At 50.5% G+C, this 18551-nt stretch overlaps 8 protein-coding genes across 8 annotated transcripts; 4 read left to right on the top strand and 4 right to left on the bottom strand.

Moving 5' to 3' along the window:
• The first annotated feature begins 1326 nt into the window (after positions 1-1326).
• Positions 1327-1729, top strand: F5J12DRAFT_825375 (uncharacterized protein). The gene is made up of 2 exons (XM_051745476.1): positions 1327-1519; positions 1566-1729. The coding sequence occupies exons 1-2, from the start codon at positions 1361-1363 to the stop codon at positions 1635-1637; spliced, it is 231 nt and encodes a 76-aa protein (XP_051600790.1). The 5' UTR covers positions 1327-1360; the 3' UTR covers positions 1638-1729.
• A 2173-nt stretch (positions 1730-3902) lies between these two features.
• On the bottom strand, positions 3903-5705 carry F5J12DRAFT_825367 (Septin-domain-containing protein). The gene is made up of 7 exons (XM_051745475.1): positions 5617-5705; positions 5500-5551; positions 5092-5440; positions 4716-5028; positions 4454-4681; positions 4347-4395; positions 3903-4324 (listed from the first exon to the last, which is right to left on the bottom strand). The coding sequence occupies exons 1-7, from the start codon at positions 5671-5673 to the stop codon at positions 4272-4274; spliced, it is 1101 nt and encodes a 366-aa protein (XP_051600789.1). The 5' UTR covers positions 5674-5705; the 3' UTR covers positions 3903-4271.
• Positions 5706-5735: 30 nt separating this feature from the next.
• F5J12DRAFT_825363 (uncharacterized protein) lies at positions 5736-6498 on the bottom strand. Its single transcript, XM_051745474.1, has 3 exons — positions 6308-6498; positions 6141-6243; positions 5736-6080 (listed from the first exon to the last, which is right to left on the bottom strand). The coding sequence occupies exons 1-3, from the start codon at positions 6461-6463 to the stop codon at positions 5809-5811; spliced, it is 531 nt and encodes a 176-aa protein (XP_051600788.1). The 5' UTR covers positions 6464-6498; the 3' UTR covers positions 5736-5808.
• On the top strand, positions 6361-7674 carry F5J12DRAFT_51071 (ribosomal RNA methyltransferase FtsJ domain-containing protein). Its single transcript, XM_051739779.1, has 2 exons — positions 6361-7211; positions 7259-7674. The coding sequence occupies exons 1-2, from the start codon at positions 6535-6537 to the stop codon at positions 7416-7418; spliced, it is 837 nt and encodes a 278-aa protein (XP_051600787.1). The 5' UTR covers positions 6361-6534; the 3' UTR covers positions 7419-7674.
• Positions 7419-8272, bottom strand: F5J12DRAFT_825358 (histone-fold-containing protein). Its single transcript, XM_051745473.1, has 6 exons — positions 8156-8272; positions 8041-8101; positions 7887-7922; positions 7790-7830; positions 7648-7735; positions 7419-7598 (listed from the first exon to the last, which is right to left on the bottom strand). The coding sequence occupies exons 1-5, from the start codon at positions 8191-8193 to the stop codon at positions 7660-7662; spliced, it is 252 nt and encodes an 83-aa protein (XP_051600786.1). The 5' UTR covers positions 8194-8272; the 3' UTR covers positions 7419-7598; positions 7648-7659.
• Positions 8273-8361: 89 nt separating this feature from the next.
• F5J12DRAFT_935459 (Alpha/Beta hydrolase protein) lies at positions 8362-10697 on the bottom strand (the record flags this gene model as incomplete). The annotated part of the gene is given in 7 exon segments (XM_051749613.1): positions 8362-8642; positions 8701-9064; positions 9116-9163; positions 9213-9543; positions 9557-10255; positions 10312-10582; positions 10641-10697. Coding segments are annotated over 7 exon segments (1968 nt in total), but the record flags the coding sequence as incomplete, so codon positions are not given.
• A 4560-nt stretch (positions 10698-15257) lies between these two features.
• On the top strand, positions 15258-16112 carry F5J12DRAFT_825320 (uncharacterized protein; the record flags this gene model as incomplete). Its single annotated transcript, XM_051745472.1, has 3 exons — positions 15258-15902; positions 15928-15960; positions 16012-16112. Coding segments are annotated over 3 exons (753 nt in total), but the record flags the coding sequence as incomplete, so codon positions are not given.
• Positions 16113-17513: 1401 nt separating this feature from the next.
• Positions 17514-18385, top strand: F5J12DRAFT_825301 (uncharacterized protein). The gene is given in 4 exon segments (XM_051745471.1): positions 17514-17676; positions 17732-17827; positions 17902-18114; positions 18134-18385. The coding sequence occupies 3 exon segments, from the start codon at positions 17750-17752 to the stop codon at positions 18275-18277; spliced, it is 435 nt and encodes a 144-aa protein (XP_051600783.1). The 5' UTR covers positions 17514-17676; positions 17732-17749; the 3' UTR covers positions 18278-18385.
• Positions 18386-18551: the final 166 nt, after the last annotated feature.

Raw genomic sequence — 18551 nt, 5'->3', positions numbered from 1 at the left:
TCCTCATTCTGGGGCACCCCCTGTTAGGGTACCTATGTCATCCAGTGGTGAATATTTGAATACTGGCGCGCACTGCATTTGTGAGGTGAGGAAATGAACAGTGCTATTAGGGGAATCACTCACAAGCTGCAGACGAGGACCTGCTGATTTTGAAAGCACCGAATCATGGCGCAGGGTGACGTTCCTCAGCTCAACAACACAGTATTCCCGGAGTATTTCATACAGCCTACAAAATGATTCAACATCTTCGAAGCGGACGCGGAGTGGGCGTGGGTCCTGTCGTGTTATAAGCCACCGTGCAAAGTCATTGTTTTCTCGAATAGGTAGCGCCAGCCACATATCAGGGCCAAACCGACCAAATACCACAGTCTCGAGGCTTTTCCAGTAATCCGCGGGAGATTGCAACCCATCGATACCTTCGCAGGAACCGAAAAAAGCCGGCAGCACCCATACCGAGTAAAATTCCACATGGCAAACTCGCGGAAATGCTCTGCAAAGAGCTAGAGCATTGTCAAAGACACCTACCTGACGCTACTGAACTTGTCCCCAAAACCGCTGAAGACAGTAGAAAGCGGGATTTTCCGAGACAGCAGTATAGTCAAGATATGTGAGCTTCGGAGCTATGATTGCTTTGAAGAAATCATCTGCATTTCTGAGCCTGATTCCTAAGGTCTCAAGAACAGGAAAGTGGACACTGTTTGGTTGGAGTGACCACTGTGGTATATCACCCGAGAGCGATAATGTCACCAGTGTCAGAACCGGAATTTGCATGGACAATGAGGTGCCTGAAAGATTGATGAGACTGATGGGCTTCAGAGCCACGAAGCTTCGCTGCAAAACAAACCAGGCGTTGAGTGTAGATCAATATTACGAAATGAGATTTTCAAATGCTCCAGAACCTGGACACTAGTTGGGGAAAGGAAAGTAGGAAAGGCATCTACTGCCAGCCCGAGCTCAACACTTTTCAGGGATGGAAGCTTGACAGCACCGAGACGATCTGAAATAAACTGCGGCATGGTTGTAAAACGGCTCCGTGGATGGACGGAAAGACTACGCCAGCGGGCTGCATAAGGAACAAGGAGGTCCAGACCTTCACGAAGGGTACCGTAGTATCTGTCCGACCCAACTCGAACACTGATATCGAGCAGTGCCTCACGACTTTTCTCCAAATGAAGCCTCACAGCAGGGCCTTAACTTCTGCGAACCCAGAATCTCTATCGTGGACCAGAAACTCGCATGGTCCAGAATTACATCTCTCCAACGCCGCGATACAAGTGCCAGGGTACCTTTTTCTGAAGGATTGGTTCCACAGAGAGCAAGGTGAAGGATTGACACGAGCACCTCTACGGGGAGACGCTGGATGAGTGGTAGTCTTTGCTGGATCAGTTCGTCGATTCTCTTCCTCTGTGCCGCTGCGGCTGTACGGACGCCCAATGATTGTTCGACAAGGTTTCGCTCATCTTCCTCTAGCCGAGCCAACTCAGCTCGCGCCACAATAACTTCGTCCATCTCGGTGACTCTGTCAGATAGCGTCAATACAGGGCATTACCCAGGATCAAACATACATATTAACTGGGCTTACAACTTTCAAAAGAAAAGAAATTTATGTACCAGAAAGCAGAGTCTCGATCTGGTAGAATTGCGCTCGAACGAGTCTAAGAGTCAAGAGCTTAAGCTTGGGCACGCCCTGATGCCTGAAAGACGGAAAGGCAGGTTGAAGAACTCCAACACCCGAACTCCGAATTTTAGTTCCGAGGAATTCTAGTTATTATTTACCACATCTTGATGAACGCCAAATTCGGCGTCCGTCAAGTGCACTCTACCCATGTTCCGAGACCAAAAGCTAACTGAAGCCGGTCACCTAGCTGTCCTTCATGGCAAACGTCCAGACTCCGAGTCCGAGCACGCCATGCAAGGTTTGCTGAATTGCAGTCGGATGTCACTTCGCACTTGGAGAGGTTCTCAGCTAGAAAAATGGCCTGCTTCTTCGGTCTATGGCATAATTCACACCTGCCTGAAACCCGACGTTGCAATCGCTCCAGAGCGAGCACAGCACCGTACCATGGGTGCTTTGTCGTGGTTTCCCACATACATGTACATGCCCGGAGGCGCGGGACGAAAGCAATGGGGTTTCTTTTTTATATATATAGTGCTGTACTAATGGTATTGGTAACCAGCAGACCGGCCAGGTATCATCGATCTTGAAGTGTGGGTCTCCCGAAAGCTGGCACAAACTTGGTAAGAAGTTATATTCGTCCACCACAGGCGAAGGAGGATTTGGACGATAAGAAACGAGCACCAGGCTAAATGTAATGCAAAGTCGCCGCATGCACTATGCTATTACCACCACTGTTCTGGTTTTCCTAATTGGACACCTGCTTGTCGTCCACGAGACCAGTGAATGTCGATACACACTGCATTCGCGAGGGGAGGAAATGGGCAACGCTACTAGGGGAATCGCTCTCGAGCTACGGACAAGAACCTGCTGATTTTGAAAGCTCCGATTTGCGACATAGGGTGATACCTTCACGCTCCACGATACAATGTTCTGGCAGCACTTTGTACAGCCTACACGCTGACCTAATGAATTTTTGTATGAAGCGGGAGCCTTCAATGCGGACTGCATAGTGGCTGTTGGTCCTAAAGCCCAAAAAGCCACCGAACGAACATATTGTTATCTCGAATAGGGGGCTCCAGCAATATCTCCATGTCCATCCCACGAAGTACCACAATTTCGAGGCTTTTCCGGTGGTAAGGAAATTAGGAAAAGCTTTGACCTTTAACTCGAGCTCGGCACGTTTCAGGGATGGAAACCCGACACTGCCAAGATGGTCCATAACATACGGCGTGGATCTCCGAGTCTGTGAATAAACGGAGAGACTACGCCAGCGGTTCGCACAAGGAATGATGAGGTCCAGATCTCTATGAACACATTCGTTCTGCCTGAGTTGAATCCCGACCTGAATATCAATATCAAGCAGCTCCTAGCGGCTTCTCTTCAAGTGTGATCTCGCTGCAGGGCTTGACTTCTGCGAGCCAACAATCTCTATCGCGAACCAGAAATCCGGATTGGCCAGAACCACATCCCTCCAACGCCGCCACACACGTGCCAGGATCTCCCCCTCCTGCGAAGGGTTGGTCCCAATGACAGCGAAGCGAAGGGTTGGCGAGAGCAGCTCTACAGGGAGACGCTGAATGAATGGGGGACGTTTTTGGATCTGTTCGTTGATTCTCTTTTTCTGTACTGCTGCTGCAGCACGGAGTTTGACGAGTCTTCGCTCATTGACCTCCAGCCAAGTCAGTTCGGTTCGCGATAAAGCAAGTTCATCCACGATGTGAAGCCGATGGCTCTGTAGGACGGGCGTCAGTATGTAACTACGAACAATTGCTGGACTGGAAGTAAAATTACCACAGCTTCACAGAGTTTCAAGTCTTGCAGAACCACATCTGAACGAGACTAGCAGTCGAAGGCTCAAGGATTTGGTACGCCTTGATACCTGGAAGGCGGAAGGGTAGCTTGAACAACTCGACGTTCTGTGCTTTGTATGAAGCAGCATTACATAGGGGCCAATAGGAGTTGAGAAGGAACAAGTCACATAGGAGCTCTGAGATCTATCATCCCACCTTGCTCCTCGATGAACTAGCACACTGGCGTCAGACTGCTACAAAGCTCTCCTGGAGGCCACTTAGTGCAAGTGGCAGTAAGTGTTAACCTACAGTAAATGGCGCCTACTTCCTTAGAGCCATATCACGCCATGCGGGTGCTTTGTCGCGGTCATGCTGGATTGATTGCTGACGAACGACGATGAGACGAATACTACCGTCTAGGACACTGTCTAGGGACGGCATCGAGCGATTCGAACGTATTGAGGATGCGGAAGGACAGCATTGACAGATCATTGCCAGCCGTCAATTATTCAGTAAACTGGGGCCACAGAAGTACAGTATCAGTTGCCTCGCGAAGGATGCATAGATACGTTCCAGCCAGCTTTCCTCTGGTTGTCACTTGTGGCTTGGCCTCATCGCTTAGTGGTTTCAACGCAATACAGGACTGAGTTTATTATTCTAAGTTCATCACGCTCAACACGATCGAAGGTAGGCAATCAATAGCGTAGTCCAAACGTCGAGAAAGGCAGGGAAAACATGGAACCAAAAGAAAGGAGAGGTCGTGATTCGCTATGCACGGGTAATGGAGAAGGAGCGTAAGCAGGTAGGGTATACGCAGTGAAGCAGGTTTATGTAGAGGCAGTGGGTGGGGGCTACTGAGGCGCTCATCGTCTGGCACTGCCACGGCCATAGCCAGCCTGAAGACTGTCGAGCTCGACTTCCAATTGCTTTGATGGTACTGTGTGCCAATTCCAAATCTTTGTTGAGACGGTCGCGCTCGGCGATAAGCTGCAAGAAACGGGTGGGTGGGACAACACGACATGTGCACAAGTCAAGGGATACTTACGTGTTGCTCCCACTGTCTGAAGCGTGCCTCCTCTGCCTTGACTTGCTCCGTAAAGCGTCTACGAAGTTGTTCTTCCTCTTCCTTGAATTTGGGATTGTCAACCTTCTTAACTTTCGGTTCACCAAACTTCCTGGTCTCCATCTGTTGCTGGCGGTAGTTCTCGTAGTGGAGCTCCTCCGTAGTGGAAATGAGATCCAGCATATGTGTGCGAATGAGCAGGGAGCGAAGCTTGCGGAAGTCGCAAGTGGTTTTCGTTCTCGACTTCGGCAACACCCCAGAGATATTCGCGGCCCTTGACGGTGCGTCCATCGAGCGTCCTGACATCTTCTGTGGAACCGATGATGGAGAAGGGCATGGCATCGGCCAGCATGCGAGCATGCTCAACAGCACCTTCATCTTCGGGCTCTACGGGAGGCTGATAGATACGGATACCCTGCGCAACGATGACTTCGCGAATCCGCCGTTTGAAAGTGAACAGGTCGTTTTGGGTCAGTGTGTCGGCTTTTGCAACGACGGGGATCAAGTTGACACGCGTCCCGAGACGCTTCATGATTTCGATATCCAGAGGCTTGAGTCTGACAGAATTTTTAAAAAAGAGCTCCTGACAGTGTTACACAGGGGATGGGGTGTTAACGCACGTGTGACCAGTGGGCCTGATGAAGTACAGGCAAGCATGTACACGAAGGTCGATCTTTTCGCTACGCTGGGGTTGTTGCTCCTGTCGCATGTACGCTTCATGCTGATCGTCGATGAAGTCGACGATCGGGCTCCAGGAGTCGCGGTTGTTGACGTAGTCGCCGAACCCAGGCGTGTCGATGACGGTGAGCTTTACTTTGAACTGCTTCTCCTCGAGCTCAGCCTTGATGATGTCGACTTCGGTTAATTTGTCGAGCTGCTTGTGGTGACGGCGAGCGTAGTTCTTTGGGGGAGACAGCTCAGTAGCGAAGAGCGTGTTAACGAGCGTAGTCTTCCCCAGACCAGATTCGCCTGTACGTGAGGAAGTTCAAAACCAACTAAAAGGGTTTCAAGCTCGGACGAGTACGAACCAACTACCATGAGGGTGAAGTGGGCCCCATGTTTGGCGACGATTTTGTGCCTCTAAACAGTACGAAGAAGTGAGTCAAAACGTGAACTCGACGATTGGTTGGGCATTGAGCACGGACCTGGTTGGGAAGGTTTGCGATACCGATACCATCTGAGACGGGAGCTGGGTTGGCCATGGCTGAGGACGAAGAACGACGCGAGCGAGCAATGAAACAAACACGTCCGCAAATTTTGACTTGGGGAAACTTGTTTGGCTGTGTTTGTCTCTAGTGGCGCTACTACCAACAGTAATACAACTACGGTAATAAACGTTAACTGGCGTAGGGCTCGATCGCCCTCTCCTTGCCCTTCTTAGAACCCCTTTTCCGCTTGCGAACGGGACTTGCTGAGCTTTGCCCGCTCAGCATTTCCAGGTAAAGGTCAGGCTGAGCTACCACCGAGCCACTACCCGGGGCGTGAGGGGCCTCGCTCTCTGCTTCTGGTGGACGTCGTGCTTTCTCCTTGAGCTGTACTTCCTTAAAACAGACGCGCTGTTCTGTCGAACCAGCGTGGACGAGAGAGCGTTTTGTAGAACTCTTGTCGGCTGGTCATTTATATTTTTTGTCAAATTCCTACTGCAGGGACAAGAAACTGAATGGGTCACTCTTTTCCTCGGTGAACAAAAGCTCTGTGCCAAGAAGGCTGTCATGCCTGCCCTTGAATATAGAACCGGCAAGTTGGAGGTAGGGCGTAGGCGTGTCCAGACCCTGAAGACGGCATCATCACCGATAACGGTCAATGACTGACCTGTGTGCTTGAGTTGCGACGCACGATAAGCCTGTAAGTCGAACTGTTGGAAAGAAGAGTGGGTTCTACTGTTCCGAGATCGAATGTCACGTATGAGACCTCTTCTTCATCCTCGTATTCTTCGTCGGGCCCAAAGGCTTCTACTTGCCTGTACCCTGGCACGAGCGATTGAGCTGGCATGTCGTCAAGCGTTGAAGTGTTTGGAACGCGGAGGCCAAACAAAATAATTCTAAAACACGTCTCGATAGCAAATGTCCTTCCGCCCTTCGGACGTCCTCAAGAAAAACCTCAGTTCATCCTCGCGTTCATGGCTGGTACGACAGGCTCGCGATCCCTACGTAAAACAGCGTCTAGCTAGTGCAACCTCATACCGCTCGCGTTCTGCTTTCAAACTCTTGGAAATCGACAAGAACTGGGGTCGCTTCCTGTCACGAAACGAGATATGTGCTGTCGTCGACCTTGGCGCTGCTCCAGGCGGATGGAGCCAGGTCGTCGCTGAAAAGCTCGGTTGGATCAACCCAGCCATGTCTGACGAAGACATGGACATCGCACCCAATTTTGGTCTGAACGAAGGCGCGCGGATCGACAAGTTCGGCTCGTGGAGCAGTACAGTCGGTAGAGGCGTCATCGTCGCTGTCGACTTGCTGCCTATAGCTCCCATCCCTGGCGTGCATACATTGCAGATGGACTTCTTATCATCCCAGGCGGCAGGTGCGGTCAAGAATGCCCTGTCAGCCCCAGAAAATCCTTCCGGGATGGTGGATATCATCTTGTCTGATATGGCTGCCAACTTCTCTGGGAATAGAGTCCGTGATATCGAAATGAGCCTCGATATTTGCCATTCGGTCTTCCAATTTGCAAAGGATAATTTACACGTCGTCGCCGCTGCAAGCGCAGGGACAAAGAAGCAACGTGGAGGGACGCTACTGTCAGTCTGTCGTGGTCGTGTGGGCGTCGGTTGCTGATTCTTGGCAGACTCAAGCACTTCGAACATCCACTCTCGCGAGAATTCCGCGAGAAGTATCTGGACCCTAACTTCAGCTCGGTCAACTACATCAAGCCCTCAGCGAGTCGAACAGGGTCTGCAGAAGGATACTGGCTTTGTCAGGGGTGGAAGGGGTTGCAATCACACTGACATTGTTTCCACTCACCAGTGCTCGCAAAATCATTCGACCAGACAGCTACAGGAACAGACATCGTTTTATATGTATGTATCATACAGAATATAATAAGCATATTTCAATGGATCATCGACATGTTAAGAGAGAAGCAGGGGAAACCAGGCGGAAAGCAACGTGATATCTTGCAGTTAAACCTGGGGAAATCTGTGAGTAGAGTGACATCCACAGGCGACTGGACCTTACATAGCGAGGCGCTTAAGCACCGAAACCGTAGAGCGTACGCCCGGAACGCTTGAGAGCGTAAACGACGTCAAGAGCAGTGACAGTTTTCCTGCACAGCAGCCGGTCAATTCCTGTACACATTACGATTCGACGATATTCTCACCTTTTGGCGTGCTCAGTGTAGGTGACGGAGTCACGAATGACCTGTGAGGTGATGAGTCGGTTCCGAAGATTCGGAAGCTAACGGGCGTGTGACTCACGTTCTCGAGGAAAATCTTCAGGACACCACGTGTCTCCTCGTAAATGAGACCAGAGATACGTTTGACACCACCACGGACGAGCGAGACGACGGATAGCCTGGCAAGTCATGCATTAAGTGTCGGAAACGCGAAAACTCGTCAGTTGTGCACATACCGGCTTAGTTATACCCTGGATGTTGTCGCGCAGGATCTTGCGGTGGCGCTTAGCACCACCCCTGGCCCACTGGTCAATGACTGCTCGGGGGGTATTCATGGGATGAAATGCTTACTTTCCGAGACCCTTTCCACCTTTTCCGCGTCCAGACATTGGTCAATATATCGAGCTTGAGAGGAAAGGAAAAAGCTAAGGTGCTGTGGTAGAGGTGTGGTGGTGGTGGTCAGGTGGCAAGAACGCGTCTTTGTTGATTGACCAGTTATATCTGGCTAATTGGATCACGTGAATACCACGCCTCCCGCCCCCCCGCGCACGAGCCAAGCCAAGTCATCTTCTGAGTGCATTGTCTTTGCAAGTCTGACTATTATACAGCTGGCTTCGACAACATCGTATACCGGGTATGCTCAGAGAAGCCTCTCTTTGTACCACTCGCACTCCAACTTCACGGCTTCCTTAATAGTTTCCTCCAGGCGGAACCCGTGCCCTTCTCCCGGGAACTTTTTGTACTTCACTCTGTCTTCTCCACCACTTTTCTGGATTTCACTGACGATCTTCTCTGACTGCTCAGGAGGAACAACCTTGTCCTCCGCACCTTGCAAGACCTTCACAAATTTACGTCAGGGGATAGGAATCAGCAATGCATATCCACGCAAAACTCACCAGCAACGGCACAGTTATATTCTTGGCATAGTAGAGTGGACTCCTATCCTTGTACACCCTTGGGATGTCATCAACCGACCCACCCAAGAGTTTGATCATATATTTGAGCTCGAACTTGTGGGTATCGCGGGCAAGCGAGAGGAGGTCGGAGATTCCGTACAACGACGTCGCAGCTTTGAAGTACTTCGTGCCCGGCGCGGATTCGAGACAGAGTGATGCGAGAGTCGTGTAACCCCCAGAAGAACCACCGCGGATGGCAACGCGTGCACCGTCAATGCGGGGATTGCTTTCCGATGCAAGCAGACGAGGGGCATCGTAGCAGTCTTGGACGTCGACAATGCCCCAATTACTTGCAAGACGCCCACTAAAAGGTATGGATGAGAACCGTCCAGCGGGATCAAAATACCACACTTACATATACTCCCGACCGTACCCCGACGAGCCGCCGTAGTTGACGTCCAACCTAACTTGGTTCAAGTACCTGCTGGGCACAGTGAAATTTATGCACTCACCACGAGTACCCACGACTGGTGAAATAAATCTTGAACAAGTTGAGTACCTGCGGCTCCATTGAAGTCGGACCACCATGTACGTTCACGATGCAAGGTGGTTTTTCAGTGGAGTCCGTAGGGCCAGAGTACTTTGGATTCTTGGGTCCGTAGTAGACTACGTAGAGCGGCTTCTCGTCCCGGTATAGAGTGATCGGCTCCGGAAGCGGAATGTATCCCTCATAACCTGTAAAGGAGCCACTGGCCTTCAAGACGGTATACTGTGGATCTGGTCTCCCTACAATCTGGTCGTTGAAGTCGCAGCGTATGACACCACCAGGCGCTTCACTTCTCCCTGCAGTGAACACAAACGACGCTTTGTACACAGGAGACTGGTATAGGATGAAGTCGTAAATGCCCAGCAACTGTAAACGGAAATTCGCGCAGAGTAGGCTGGGACACTTGAGTAAGGTTCACAGTGTAAAGGATAGTTCTTCCATCGCGGAAAGCGACGAACGCGGCGGTGTTGCCATGATGAAGAATCGCATAAGGATAATCGCCAAGAGTCCAAGCAGGACTACCAAAGTCTTGTTTGATCGGTGAGGGAAGAACTGGTCTCGCAGCGCCCGTTGTGGTATCATACACGAACGGGTTTTGGAAGCCCGACTCGTCAGACGTGAACACCAGTGTAGTATCGTTGGCAAAACAAGGGAAAGATACGGAGACTTTGAGAATTTGCCCTGCAACCTTCTTTTTGTTCAATAGCAATATGGTGTCTGGTTGGGTGATCACATCGGCGACGTAGATCAAGGAGCCTTCCCATGGCATGTCGGGATGGTACCATTCTTGCCAGGCAATCTTGGTACCGGATGGATTGAAGACAGGGGACGAATAGAAATCAGCCCCCCCGACAAGCGGAAAGATGGCCTTCCGCGTGGTATTAACGACACAAAGGGTGTTGACGACGGTCTGTGGAGTATCCACGGTGTGATCCTCAAGGATAGATACGAGAAGATGTTGCTTCTCCGGGTGCACTGCGAAATTGGCATATCTATAGATGGGATCATCTGCGGGGTGTGTCCTTCAACTTGCAAAACACGGGATGATACCAGCGGCAACCTACCAGGGGAGACAGGTTCCGCGGCCTGCCCTTCGATGATCTTGTAGACTCTGTTATCGGCGAAGTTCGAAAAGTATATTACCCCTCCGTACGCTATCGCGGCGGCGCCACCGTATTCCTGCACACCGGTGCGGGCACTCAGGGGGGAAGGAATGACATCACTATCGGTCGCTGTGTTCACGATGACATAGCGACCGTGATCGGCTGCGCGCCTTTCGATGTGATATACCGCCGAAGTAAGAGGATCGACGAAGACATCGTCGAAAGGAATGCTCTGTGTGGAAATCGATATCAACCAGTGGTGTGTCCAGATGCGAAGGAACTCGACATACGCCCTGCACGAGAAGTTCGGGGGTGATATCCGACTCCCACCTTCCGTATGGTGCGGTTGCTGACATGATGGTGGAAAGACTTAGGCTCGGGTTGACAGTTCGAGGGTACTACTAGATCCTCCCCAACCCCCTTTCACGCTTATAAGCAGTCAGATAGTCCATCAGACCGCTCGTTCCCACAAGTTGATGGACCATTTTATCAGAGAGGGGTCATCCATCGACCCGTTGTATTGGCGATTTGACATGCGCGGGTTTACATTGGGGTGGGGCGCAACTTGGGGCTTCAGATTTCTATCATGGAAACTGTCCATCATTCGAAGCATATGGTCTGTCACGGAACGCACCGATGCGGTCGGAGCCGCGCAGTTCCGTTTCTAGAGCTACTACAACTGCTGATTTCAAAATAGGTGCTAACGCCATAGGTAGAAGAAGCCAACCGTTCCATCCGACAACTTCTCCGGGCGCAAAGTGACATCCAACTGCGGTTGGCACTCAATCAGCGGACCACCTATCGATAGGGACAGGTTACCTGGAGATTGTCCAGGATCAGTTTGGTCTACGAATACATGCACACATGATTGCACTTCGACGCCGGAAGACGGGTATGCTTGACGCACGTTGACTGTGGACTCAGCTGAGTAGTGGTCGGACACCAGTTCGAGTCGGAGTTCCGTCATCGGAAGGGCACGAAGAGGACGCAAACTGAATTCAAGGTGAGAAATTCGCCAACATTGAGCGACCCTAATGCTTGAGGTTGTCAGGTATCCCAACTCCCAAACTCTCAGGCCTCAACTCTGGACTCGCCCAAACGTACAACTAACCGACAGAAATCATGGTAACCATTTTTTTTTCAAGGTTACCCAATTCTTCATAGTTGAAAGTTGAAACACTGTGTACGATAGTACTGACACGCTTCTCGCAGAGCCATCGGCACGGACGAACTTGCTGTAGCACGAGGTGAGTTGGCTCGCCTAGGGAACAGTGAGTGAAAGCCTTGTCGAATAACTATCGGGCGTCCGTGCGGCAGCAGCAGTACAGAGGAAGAGGATTGACAAACTGATCCGAACAAGCACTACCGCCTATCCAGCGTCTCCCTGTGGAGCTAGTCTCGTCGATTCTCCACCTTGCCGTTGATAGGACCCAACCCTTCACGAAAGGAGATCCTGGCACATGTATCGCGGTGCTGGAGGGACGTGATTCTGGACCAGCCAAGTTTCCGGGCCACGATAGGAATTGTTAGCTGGGACTAGGTCGCTTAAGGCAACGCTTGAAGAAAAGTCGCGGCGCACACCGCGCACCGCTCGATATCACAATTCATTTTTCACTTTCCGATCCCGATGATATCGTTAGGTCTGGACCTCATCATTCCTTGTGCAAACCGCTGGCGTAGTCCTTCTGTCTTGCACCGAGTTGAATATCACAGTCTAATTTGGACCTTATTGGCGCTGTCAAGTTTCTTTCCTTGAGCTCGACTTGAGGATGGATGCCCTTCCTACCTTTCTCTCCCTAACAAACGTCCCCGTTCCAGAGCACTTGGAATTCAGAAACTATCGTCATGATCTGCTGTCAGCGCCTGGTACGTTTTATAGTTGGACTCGATGGCTCTGATACCATATCAGTTTCCACAATTCTGCGGGCACGTCATTTTCAATGCAGATTCCGGTTCTCACACTGGTCACATTATCGCTTGCCTGTACTCTACCACTGTGGTTACAGTACCCCAACCAAACTGTGTTCACTCCCCTGTTCTCGAGACATTGACAATCGGTATGATGAACACAAGCGATTTCTTCAAAGCAGTTCGTAACCCCGAAGCTCAGATCTCTCGACTATACTGTTAGCTTGGAAGATATGCTTTCTACCCTCTTCAGCACCCTTAAGGGAAAGTTCAGTAGTGTCGAACAGGTCTCTTTCATGACAGGGTCCGGTGGTCTGGATGCTCCAGCTGTTTGCAAAATGCTTCCAAATGTACTGTCATGCAGAATTTTACTCGAAACATTCCCCATCCTTTTTCGACCTCTACGAAGACACCAATACATATCAGTCGTCCGGGAAAGTCTTGAAAGTGTGGCGTTCCGTGACATGGGCGTCCAATAGGTGGGTGGAACCACCTATTCGAGATATCAATTCCGTGGTGGGATGTCTTGAGGATCGACAGGGCCAACAGCCACTACTGTGTCTGCATCGAAGGTATCGTTGTCGAGGGGGAAGAGACATCACATCGCTTCGCATGCTATATGAAATATTGTGATGTGGAGCTGAAGGACATCCACTTGTCATTCGATTCGGTACTTTAAAAATCTGATGGCTTCTCATCTGCAGCTCGTGAGTGGTTTCCCTAATAGCGCTGTTCATTTCCTCACCTCATAAATGCAGTGAATGCCATTATTCACCGCTGGTCTCGTGGATGACAGTAGGTGTCCTAACAAGGGGCACCGCAGAATCAGGATAGTCATCTTACAGGTGGTAGTATGCGTGCAACCACTTTATATTATAATTACCCCAGTTGATCATCCAATTCCTTCTTTGCCTGTGGTGTACTCGCAACTCTCGAATACCATTACTTCATACCAGGTTTTGGGGGATCCACGCTTTACGGTAGAGATATAGTTGGCCCATCAGTCGCCAATATTGTCGTTACGACACATCGAATCGAAAACAAGAGACTCACTTCCTTTGCTAGCAATTTCATCGACCCCCGAGAACGGACACGGGTTGCCCCGGGTGCACTGCGAAATTGACCAATGACATCCCTGAAGTGGCGATTGTCTACGGTATGTGCTGCGACATGCAAAATGCGGATATGGTACCTGCGGAAACCTATGAGGGAAAACGGCCGTCAGATTAGATTACAGTTCCTAGGCGTCAGCGTATTCCTGCATGCCAGCCCAAACCACCTTGAATACTTGTAAGCATCCGGGCAGTCCCCCCAGGCCACTCGTTCCCACCACCAATCCGTTGTGTCGGTGGTATTACATGCTTCATTAACGCAAGTGCCCAGAGGACTAGAGACAAACCCTACGATCATTGGGGCACGACCTGGAGTTTCAAATTCCTTTGGTCACCAGGTCAGATTAGCATTTCACCGCTTAGGTGGGTATCATTCTTTTGAAGATATGATCTGTTCTCTTGGAAGGATGCAGTTCCAACTCCGGAGCAATTGTGACGTCGGATTTCAAACAGGTGCGAACCCCATAGTAGACGGAAGAAGCAGGCCAATTTTCTGGATCTGCCAACCAACAACTTTTTCGAGCACAAAGTGACATGTGAGCGGACCTTATCGATAGGGACAGGCAAGTTACCTGGAGATTATATTATCCAGGATCAGCTGTGTAGCGTTATGTTCAAGTTATGCACGTATACTTTTATGTAACACATACACATCCGCTGATCGCAATGCTTTCACGGAGAGACAAGGGTAAGGTAAACCTGACTCACGTCGACTGTGGGTGGAGAGCCGTATAGCAATGCTCGGACGACCGTTGCATAAATCAAGCAACCCAGCTCACGAAGAACCCCATATCGAGGCAACGTCAACAGAGTTGGGCGGCTCACCGCCACCGAATTCAATCGATAAGGAGGCTAGGCCAGCGAAGGTCGAAGTCGGATGCCAGTTCATCGAAGAGCAAGTAAGAAGACGTAACCCAAAATTCAAAGTCAGAGTGCTTGAGCTGGTGAGTAGTATTACAGGGTCCCTAACCTTCAGCTCTTAACTCTTGGACTCGTTCAAACGTACATCTACCTGAAATTCTACGCGTTCTGACAATTCTGACAATCATTTTCAAAGGGACTAAACTCCAGTAATTCTTCATAGGTGAATGTTGAACCCTCAGAACCATTCTTACTGACACCGATCTCATAGAGCCATCGACATGGACGAACTTGTTGCAGCGCGAGCTGAGTTAGTCCGGCTAGAGGAAAATGAGCGAAACCTTGTCAAACAGCTATCGGACGTCCGTACGGCGGCAGCGGTGCAGAGGAAGAGAATCGACGAACTGATCCGAATAAGACCACCACCCATCCAGTGTCTCCCTGTGGAGCTGCTCTCCTCAATCCTTCTCCTTGCTCTTCGTGGAACCAAACCTTCGGAAAAAGTTACCCTGGCACTTGTATCGCGGCATTGGAGGGATGTAATTCTGGACCATCCGAGCTTCTGGTCTGCGATAGAGATTGTAAGCTCGCAGAAGTTAAGCCCCGCCGTGAGGCCTACACCTGAAAAGAAGTCGTGAGGCACCGCTCGATATCACTATTCGAGTTGAGTCGTCCAAGGAATTACAGTAGTCTTCGTGAAGGTCTGGACCTCCTCATTCCTTGTGCTGACCGCTGGCATACCCTTTACATCTATTCGTGGTCTTCGGCGTCTATTCCGCAGTTTATTTTGGACCGTATAGGTGCTGTCAAGTTTCCATCCTTGAAACGTATTGAACTCGACTGGAGTGCCGATGCCTTCCCTACTTTTCTTTCTGCAACAAATGTCCCTGTTCTGGAGCATCTGGAACTTGGGTATCTCATGGTCGACGATCGTGATAGTCGCAGTCCACACCGCTTCAGCGCCTGGTATGTCTTATAGTCAGGCTCAATGCTCCTGAACCACATAATTTCAAAAATTCCGCAGGCACGTCATTTTCAACGCATATTCCGGTTCTCACACTGGTCACATTAACGCTTTCCGGTCATTCGCCGCCGTGGTTACTCCAACCAAACAGCCTTCACTTCCCCGTTCTTGAGACATTGAAGATCTTCCTCACGAGCACAGTTGAATTCTTCAAAGCAGTTGTAGCCCCGAAGCTCATATCTCTCGACTATACCGTTAGCTTGCAAGATCTCCTTTCTACCCTCTTCGGCAGCCTTGAGGGGAAGTTCAGTAGCGTTAAGCGGGTCTCTATATATTCTAGCGGTTTGGATACTTCCGGTGCTCTGGCTCTCTGCAGAGTGTTCCCAAATGTATGCCACGCGGAATTTTATTCGAAATATCTCCCACGCGCCTTTTTCGACCCCTGTGAAGGCACCTATGCATTTCGATCTCCTGTAGATTACTGGAAAAGCCTTGAAAGCGTGGCATTCCGTGACATGGACCCCAGGATATGGCTGGAACCACTCATTCGAGAAAACAATGCCTTCGTCCGATGGCTCGTGGAACGACAGCACCAACGGCCACTACGCGTCCGTATCGAAGGCGTCTATGCCGAGGAGGAAGACGTCCCATTATTTTGCATGCTGTACGAAATACTGCGAGAATATTGTGTCGTGGAGCTAGAAGACGTCGCCTTGTGCCATGAATCGGAAGCTTTCAAAATCAGCAGGTTCCCGTCTGCAGCTCGTGAGTGGTTCTCCTTCCAGCATTGTTCATTTCCTCAACTCGGGACTGCAGTCCGTGCGGACGTTCACCTCTGGTCTCGTGGACGACATAGGTGCTGTAGTAGGGGAGTGGCCGTCTCACGAGTAAAGGCATGCGTGCAATGAGTTTGTATTCATTTACCTCATTGCTAGCCTCTGATTGCAGCGTGCTTGCAATTCCTAAGTACAACCTCTTACTAGGTTCGCGGTAGTTTTCTGGAGACCCACCCTTCTTTGACACATTCCAGCTGGCCCACCGGTTACCATGGTTGTCGTTATGCCACTGAACAGGAAAAAAAAACCATTGCTTTCTACACAACTTCAAGGACATACCGTCGTTAGGTGTAGGTGGGGAACCGCCCAAGTGTACACCTACCTTCAAGATGTGAGAATCAAGGTTCACGGCATTGGCGACAAAACCATTCACCGAAAAAGGGTCGGTGTCCATCTCTTGTAACAAGCTATCCTCCCTAAGAACCTAGAGCGTGGCGCAGTTGTGAATCTTGACCTCGGTTTGTGATTCTCATCACGTGTCGTAGTACTGTCAGTTCAACTGTTTGTTTCCTCCACTTAGTGCTCTGGAGTGCTCGCTCAGCAGGAGTGTTATCTTCCGGAGATGGATTCAGCACGGGCATGCATATCCTGCGATACACAAGAGTGTCGTTAATCATAAGAATACCATGGATTAGAAACACGAAGCACAGAAGACGGGTACAGTTAGAAGTAGTGGAATTGCGAGAGAAAGTCATGATACCTTAGCTTCACAGATGAAGGCTAGCCCTCCCGAGGCATGTCAGGAGGAAACTATTCACGTCAGGCATAGGCAACATTGGTGCCGGATAGATTGGAGACTAGGGAAGAATAGAAATCAGCTCCTTGAACGAGGTTTCTTCGCGGCATTAATGACACACCGTGGTGACGACGGTCTGTGGGGTATCCACGTTGTGATCCTCAACAATAGACATGAGAACTTGGTGGAGTTTCCCGAGGTGCACTGCAGAGTTGGTTGGGGTTATCTGTAGTACGTGATTCAACATGCAAAACACGGGGCGCATACCTGTCTGTGCAGACGCCCAGCGGGGAAGCAATGACATCAGCAACGGTTGCCGTTCACGATCACATAGAGACCGTGATCGGCTACGCGTCTTGGACGTGATATACATATCATCAGAGAAAGAGAGTCGATGACAATATCGTCGATGGGGATCTTCTGTGTAGAAATTGGGATCATTAAGTGGTCTGCGAGTTCGACGTACTACTCGTCATATGCTTGAGTCTGCACGAGGAACCAGGGAGTGATCGCAGGCTCCCACTTTCTGCACGATGCAGCTTGTCTGTCAGACGTGAAGGTGGAAAGACTGAAATTCAAATATATAGTATCGCCCCAACCACCCTGCATACTTGTAAGCAACTGGGCAGTCCGCCAGACCACTCGTTCGCACGAGTGACAGAACTCCGGGCTTCAAACTTCTATTCCTGGACGCCGTCTGTGACCGCAGATCATACCGGGCCGCGGGCCCGACCACGTGCGTGGCCCTCCTCGATGCATCGTCGTGCACATAGTTGAGAGAGTGCTACGATAAAGACATGGACAGTGGTGTACGCTGCTTGTGTGTTGACTAAGTTATTAATCCGTTCCCATCCCCCTTCGCAGCGCGACGCACCTTCCAAAGGATGAATAAATGCCACCGCTCACCGCGTGCGTCTTCGTGCCACTGTATCTAGCCTGCTCATTCCTGATGGCGGCCTTCCAGCTACTGGGAAAACAAATAATGCTGCGTTACGACGCTGCGCCCCTCCGAAGCAGGTGCGAACGAGTGCCACCAAAGAGCAACCCAGCACCTCCCCAGGTGTCTTTCGGAGCAGTTTCGTGTCCGTGCAAGTGCTAACTATCTCTAGGGCAAGCCATTGCCTGAATGACAAGAGCATCCAACACTACCCGTTCCCCAACTCCCCCTTGGTCATCCGCATCTGGGATGGTGGCATGGCACAGTATGGACAATACTGCCTCGACTTTTTTGACCTAGTCAATGACATAGCTGTGAATGCCCCCGATGATTACAAGATTTGGCACATTCCCTACCCCGGTCAGCTTACTTATGGAGAGCAGCTTGTGTCCTGGGAGGCAGCCATGCACGTAACAACAGTCCCCGTAGGCGAGGAGAAGTACCAGCGTCCAGGAGGGATCATGGCTTGTGCTCACCCGTTCAAACGCAACTCCTCTCGGTTTCCAGATTCCTTTCAGACCAAGATCTATGGTTAGGATGGACTTTGCCGAACCTCACGCTGCCATCTCCTAGATATGCTTGCCGACGAAGATGTTCCGTCCGCGTGAGGATGTGAAGGCCGGTCTGTTTCAGTGATGGTGTGGTTGTGTGTCATGGCGTCCAGGGGTGCCCAGAGGGCTTACGTATGAAACTTGTCTTCATGGCACTTGAAGATATGATTTGTCACAGAACAGTACTCATCGTAGGATACGGTCCCACCTTGTGGTGAGAGCAATGTCTCGGGCTCGGGGAAACTCAATGGATTTGGTCATGTGGATTGTAGTAGCAAATACGTACGTACATACTA

This window comes from Pisolithus orientalis (genome assembly GCF_024613125.1).
Source record: "Pisolithus orientalis strain OTSU chromosome Unknown F5J12scaffold_11, whole genome shotgun sequence".
Classification (NCBI taxonomy): Eukaryota; Fungi; Basidiomycota; class Agaricomycetes; order Boletales; family Pisolithaceae; genus Pisolithus; species Pisolithus orientalis.
The sequence above is the reverse complement of the archived record's forward strand: the minus strand, read 5'-3'. Positions and strand labels throughout refer to the sequence as shown.